Below are 7,242 nucleotides of genomic sequence, written 5' to 3'. Positions count from 1 at the left end.
GGGATCCGAACCCTCGGACGGGAGCGCCGCCGCGCTTCCCAAGCGGCGCACTATCCAGTGCGCCACCGGGCCGGCCCGTGTACCATGCTTTTGAAAAAGTATACCCTCATGTAGTAAAGCATTTGGCCTTGCCCTAGTAGTAAAGAAGAGGCCTGGTTAGCATTATTTTACATATAAAAAGTAATCACTACCTCCATAAAAAGGGAACAATGTTTGGCTCACATTTGGAACCCTGCTGGACTCTGCATTATGCATTTCTTCCTTCTGCTGATCTTAATCTGTCATTTTCCCTGTAATAAACCACACTGGAACTATATCTTACAGTGAGTTCTGTAGGGCATTCTAACAAATTATCAGACTTAAGGGTCGTTCCAGAAACTCCTTGAACTTGCAGTTGATGTCAGAAGTGAAAGCAGTCTTATGTGGAAGGCTGTGCAGTATAACATTACATTTGGCTAAACTACACAAAAATCCAACAACAAATGAGTCACAAAGGGAGGAAAGTATAACCCTTGAAAACTTCCAAATGGGCCTTGACTTCAGCATCTCAAATGAATCAGACTAACTGCTAAATAAAACTGTTATGTCAATATTGCAATAGATGGTCCAGAGATACTGAAGACAAGCAAGAAAACACATGCTTTTACACCAAAAAATCTAAATTACACAATGGATAAAAGCATATGACTTAGAAAAAAATGCACTGTTGACTTTAAAATAAATTTTTTTTTGCATACTACCACATAAATTCTCACAAGATATCACCCCAAATTCACTATGTTTAGTATTTACAATTGGTTGGCATGGATAATATTTTGTATGACCTATTAATTCCCATTTATGCTATCTAAAAGGCCCTAAGTTCTCTTTTAACACTCTATATCAAATTGACCCCACATTGATTTATCCAAACTAGCTCTGATATATTTACCTATCAAGAGAAGAGCTGCATCCATCACTGCTGCACCATTCAGCATAGTAGCCATCAAAATATCATGACCAGGACAGTCAACAAAGGAAACATGTCTAACAATTGAGAAATAACAATCAACCTTCATATCAATTAATACTTAAACACACGAGACACAGGCTTCATAGTTAGATCATTTTGAAGGTAATCTTGCTGCAAAGTAAAATGGCCACAAAACCTGGCCACCAGAATTTCAAAATAAGATTACCACCTAAATTAAAAAGACTGAAGATCATTACATAGAACATAAAATTTGCTATGTGCAGATATAAATCACACAGACAAGATTCTAAATAAGCTTAGGAAAACTCCCAAATCCAATCAAAGTGAAGACATGGGCTATATACAATATACTGGGAATAACAATGATTTAAAGCCAAAACATATGAATTGTTAAGAACTGTGTTTTATTTCCATCCACATACGCTCTTCATGTCTTCTGCCTGTTTTCTACTTGGATCCTTTGTTTTTACTGTTGTGTGTTGAGAGTTCTTTATGTATTCTAGTTTCATTACACATGTGATTTACATATATTACCTTGCAGTCTGGGCTTGTCTTTTAATCTTAAAAGGGTATTTTGCAAAGCAATTACATTTTTAATTTTGATAAAGTGAACCTTACTAATTTTTTCTTTTATTAAGTGTAGTATTTAGTGCAATGTTTAATAATGCCTTAACAAGCCATAAGTCCTAAAGATCTTCCCCTCCACTTTCTTCCATTGTTTTTATAGTTTTATCTAGTGTGTATGTATTACATACAAATGTGTGTATAGTCTGAGTATATACTCAACATTTATAAATAAAACAAACTTTAAAAATCCTAAAATAGAAGGGAGACAAGTTAAAGTACAAAAAAGAAATAATTAAAGATGTGTTTGCTCCTCTCCTACCTAAGACACACAAACAACAACATTTAAAACTAAAGTAGTCTGGAAAAAAAACCATCAAATCTAATAATTTCATTCTTCTTACGTGTTGATTCTTCATTAATGAACTTTTGTATACATATTTTAGCTAGGTTTAAATAACTGGCTTTTCAAGTTATATTCATTATACACAATAACAACATAGTTTAAAAAAAAAAAAAAAGAAGAAGCTATTTAGCAACAATTGTGACCTGGCATTATCACCTGGCCAGAAAGTGTTACTCAAGGTCTGGTTGCTCACTGGGTGAGCGTGGTGCTGACAACACCAAGTCAAGGGTTAAGATCCCCTTACCAGTCATCTTTTTAAAAAAAAAAAAAAAGAAGAAGCTATTTAGCAACAATTGTGACCTGGCATTATCACCTGGCCAGAAAGTGTTACTCAAGGTTTCTTATATATTTTGTCAGAAATGCATTTACATTAACCTTATGTTTCAACCACTGTTTAATATCTCTGCTATATATTTCAACAAGCACAAGACAAAAAAGTGTGCTTAACATAAAAATGATCACCTGACTAGTTTGAAGTTCCCTTTGGTCCCTGGAATGTCTGTAGGAAACTCATCTGGTGTACTACTTCCACTGGATCTATAACATTCTGGTCGTGGACAACTTGAGTCATCAAGTTTGTAAATCTAAAAGTTTCAATAAAAAGATCGAATTTGTCATCTGCATATTCAACGATTAAAGTAAAATAGTTTCTACTTTCACAATATACAATGTACCTTGGCATTAGCATATCCAAGCTTGATGGTAATATTTCTCTCCAATTCATTTTTGAACCTGACAGTGTGAACACCAGAAATGGCTTTTACAACTGTGGATTTTCCGTGAGCAACATGACCAATTGTACCTAAAAAAACAAAAAAAACTAATTTGTATGCACCCAATTGCACCAAATATTTTGATAGAAAAAGCAAAGCTACAACTCACTGAAAATATTTCCATCTATAATCAATATTTATTTCATTTTTTCCTTTTCTACATACCTTTTCTACACAAAACTTGTTCTGAGATATGACTGAAGAGATATTTTATATAACTCAACACCTTGTTTACAAACCATACTCATTGTAATGTAAACTATGCATTAATCTCAAAAAAGATACCTTCACTTAAACACTCCATGAAAGATACACAAAACTTTGCCTGGTAACGGATGGCCATCATTAGCTCAGGTGGTCACAGCATGGTGCTCATAACACAAAAGTACTGGATTTAATCACTGAACAGCCAACCCTCCCCCACCCCCTAACACTCCAAAAAAGAATTTTGTTTGCTAAAATACATTTCCAAAGTGAGGTGAATAGAATAAGTCTGACAAGCCCTAATACAAAAAAAAAAGGAATCCAATGAACTAGAAAATAATCCCAGTATGAGAATAACAGTTTTGAGTGGTATGTTATATAACTTTTTAATAACTGAGTCTTACTAAGTTGTCCTGTTTACATAACAGTATAATATACAAAATTTACACTCAGCCAGCACAACTTCCCTTCTAACAATGTCAATTAAGAAAAAAACATACGCTACTTAATATCGGCTTATTTACCTATAAAAGTAACACCTTTTTACAAACACTGCTTTTACCATAAAGCAGTAAGCATTTTCACCTCTTAACTACTACGTACGCATCACACTATACTGCGTTTTCATGTATCTGCGTGTTTTCATCACATCTACTCTGAAAGACAGAAATGAAAGAGTATTCTTTCTGTGTCTCAAGAAGTCTATCAGGTGCTTGCTCACAAGGGCTCAAATCTATTTCTTAAGTATTTGAATCCTCCTATAATTCCCTGTCGGAAAACAGTCAAGTCAGGACTCTAGAACTCTAGTACTCTTCATGCAGTCCGTCATTCTTACCTATATTAATCGTGGCTTGTCTGCTGATAACTTCGTGTGAAAGTGGAGTCAACTTGGTAACATCCTGCAAGGAAACATTTTCTTTTATAGCCCTGAACGGAAGACAAACCAAGACTTACCTTCGCCTTCTCTTTAGCTAACTAAACTAGCCACCACCTATTTCGCTCTGCGGTGTTTACAAAAGGCTTTCCTGTAAAAGTCGTCTATTCAAACAAGGAATTTTAGGAATAAAGAGATTTAAAAATGGTTTATACTTACAAAAGAGACGACTACCTCCTTTACTCACTATAGGAGATCTGGAAGTCCCAAACTTCGGAAACATTAACACCGAGGAGAGTTATCAACACTCTCTCTATATAAATTTACTAGAAATACAAAGCTCCTTCCCCGACCTTCAGAGATGAAATTCTCAATTACATTTAACATCACGACATTTCAGCTGAATCCTTTATAGGCTCGAGGTTCCACGATCGCATCCCGCTGTCCCGCTCGCGACTGACAGCGGTACAGGCAGTAGCGCCGGCGGAGCTTAGGACGCCCCGCTCCCAGGATCCCTTTTCACTCATACTTCTGACAGCCCTGCAAGGCCTGGTCCCAACGCCTCCCAGCACACTCAACCGTCCACCACCCAAGCTCATTCCGCATCCGCCCAAAGCGATCCCTCACCAAGGTGGTGAGATCCTGGCGATAGAGATGCGGCTGACCCGAACTCACTGCAGTTCTACGCCCCACCATCTTGTCCCGAGAGGAAGGAAGTAGCCCCAGAGCCCGCCTGACCTTATGCAGGCCCTCTTATGAGGGAGGGGCAGCGGAGGCGGGACGGCTAACTAGGGCCCACGCCTGGATAGGAGACTGACCGGTGCAGCAGCGGCCTCACTTCTTGTCCTTCTTTCCGCTTGGATTTGCAGAGTGAGTGCCGGCAGGCGTACTAGAAAACACGACGCAAAGTTTTAGGACTTACTGGTCGCAGACCTGTTCGATATTTGTGCAGGCAACGCTGAGGGCAGCCCCATAAAAAGTTCCTTACAAGGAGGGTGATGCAACTCAGAGGCACGCTTGCAAGGGAGAAACAATTTCCGTTTCCTGTGGAATTTGCCCAGAGTTTCCTGGAGTCTGGGAATCTTACGTAGGATGTGACAGGAGAGGGAGGGAACGTCCCCTTTTTTGTTTGTTTAGTTTGTTTGCTTGAACGTATTTTTATTATTCAGTAAAGAGAGACGCGCTCGAACGCTGCGTGCTGAGCCTGCCACGCGCACGGCGCCGCGCAGCCCCTGGCGGGCTGCAAGAGGACACCCTCCCGCGGAGGTTTGAAGGGCTCAGCGGTTCAGGGCTGGGAAAAGCAAAGTCCCGCCTTCTTCTTAGCGATTTCTAGGACCAGGGAGGCGGTCTGTGGTGACGCTATACTGCGTTCAGAGTGTTTATCCTCGGCTAGAAAATAGGTTTTAAGAAAACCCAATCCTCGGGGTGGCCCGTGGCTTACTCGGGAGAGTGCGGTGCTGATAACACCAAGGCCACGGGTTCGGATCCCATATAGGGATGGCCGGTTCGCTCACTGGGTGAGCGTGGTGCTGACAACACCAAGTCAAGGGTTAAGATCCCCTTACCGGTGACCTTTAAAAAAAAAAAGAAAAAGAAAACCCAATCCTTTGATGAAAAAATTACCAATAAATCAGTATTTAAATTTGAAAAAAATTTTGTTCTTAATCTTTCCAACGTGGTTTGAAAGTACAGTGAAAAAATTCTGAAGACTGCCCACCTCTGCCTGGTGAAGTTTTCAGTGATTTTAATTTTTCTCCAAGCATCTTGTGCTTTACAAGTTTTCTCTCATAAACTTAAGAAACGTAGGTAGAGATAAATAAGAATAACTGCTGAGTATGAGGTACTCTGTACTTTCCAAGTGTCGGTTTTATTTAATCCTCTCAACAGTCCATTGAAGTAGATTTCGGTTTTACTTGGAAGAAATTTAGTTAGATTAACTTTTCATGGTCCATCAGCCATTAGGCAGTGGAGCTCGAATTTATAGTCACTGTGTTTTACTGCTTCTCCTTCTCAAGGCAATGCTCTGTCTTCTCTCAAGTTTACTGTACGGTCTGAAACTCAGCCCTCGTTCCAACCGGGCATGAGCGAATACATTCCTGTATGAAACTTCCCCTGCTCTCCTTAAAGTAGTTATCCTTAGTTATCTGTATTTATGTTTTCTAATTATAAATACCTGTTTATCGTAGTGAAATATCTGCACAGCATTGATCTGGGTAATGATTTTTTGGTTGTGATACTGAAAGCACACGAAACAAATGCAAAAATAGAAAAAAGGGATGGCATCAAACTAAAAAGCTTTTGCAGCAAAAGAAGCGACTAAGTGAAGAGAAACAAACTACACGATGGGAGAAAATATTAGTAAGCTGTACGTCTGGTGAGGGGCTGATATCCAAAATATATAAGGAACTCAAAACAGATGAATACAAAGACAACAACCCACTTAAAAAAAAAAAATTCAAAAGACCTCAACAGGGGCCGCCCCGTGGCTCACTCGGGGAGAGTACAGCGCTGGGAGCGCCGAGGCCGCGGGTTCGGATCCTATATAAGGATGGCCGTGCGCTCCCTCGCTGAGCGCAGTGCGGGAGACACCACGCCAAGGATTACGCTCCCCTTACCGATCACACACACACACAAAAAAAACCTCAACAGACATTTCCAAAGGAACATAAACAGAAAACCAAGAGGCACACAAAAAAATACATAGTGTCACTAATCATTAGGAAAATACAAATTAAAACCACGGTGAGATACCACCTCACTTCTGTTAAAATCAAAAAGATAAAAGGTCAGTGTTGGAGAGAATGTGGAGAAAAGGGAACTCTTACAGTTTTTCCTGGGAATGTAAATTATTACAGTTATTATAGAAAAAAGGGATGGAGTGTCCTCAAAACACTAAAAATAGACTTCCATACTACCCAGTAATCCCACTTCTGAGTATACATAAGTTATGTGTTGCTTAACAAAAGGAAAATTTCCTGACGAATGTGTCATAAGGCAATTTTGTCACTATGCAAGCATCATAGTGTACTTAAATAAACCTGTAGATATATGATATATAGCTATACTATATGGATTTTTATAGTCTACTACACGTAATCTGTATAGTATAGCCAGTATGATCTTATGGGACCATCATGAGTTAAACGTTATGTTGTGTGTGACTGTGTATTAACAGGAGCTGAAATCAGTATGTCTAAGGGATATCTGCACTCTCATGTTCTTTGCAAAAGTACTCGCAATAGCCAAAATATAGAAACATATAAGTGTCCAATATACACAAGGGTATACTATTCAGCCTTTAAAAAAAAGGCGGTGGGGGTGCTGGCCAGTTAGCTCAGTTGGTTATAACATGGTACTGATAACACCATGGTCCAGGGTTTGATCCCTGAACTGGCCAGCCACATAAATACATGCATGCATACAAACATATAAATGGAAATCCTCTCAT

The 7,242-nt window shown here is 39.2% G+C and overlaps 1 protein-coding gene across 1 annotated transcript in view; it reads right to left on the bottom strand.

Moving 5' to 3' along the window:
- Nucleotides 1-4,501, bottom strand: part of LOC103598731 (eukaryotic translation initiation factor 2 subunit 3-like) — a 24,783-nt gene extending 20,282 nt beyond the window's left edge. Inside the window, exons 1-5 of the mRNA XM_008582781.1 lie at nt 4,422-4,501; nt 3,756-3,819; nt 2,618-2,745; nt 2,406-2,527; nt 932-1,026 (exon numbers count right to left, since the gene is read on the bottom strand). Of these exons, the coding sequence (XP_008581003.1) occupies nt 932-1,026; nt 2,406-2,527; nt 2,618-2,745; nt 3,756-3,819; nt 4,422-4,490 (478 nt within the window). The 5' untranslated portion in view covers nt 4,491-4,501. The remainder of the gene's footprint in view (nt 1-931; nt 1,027-2,405; nt 2,528-2,617; nt 2,746-3,755; nt 3,820-4,421) is intronic.
- Nucleotides 4,502-7,242: the final 2,741 nt, after the last annotated feature.

This window comes from Galeopterus variegatus, unplaced genomic scaffold, assembly GCF_000696425.1.
Source record: "Galeopterus variegatus unplaced genomic scaffold, G_variegatus-3.0.2 Scaffold2723, whole genome shotgun sequence".
In the NCBI taxonomy this organism is placed as follows: Eukaryota; Metazoa; Chordata; class Mammalia; order Dermoptera; family Cynocephalidae; genus Galeopterus; species Galeopterus variegatus.
The sequence above is the reverse complement of the archived record's forward strand: the minus strand, read 5'-3'. Positions and strand labels throughout refer to the sequence as shown.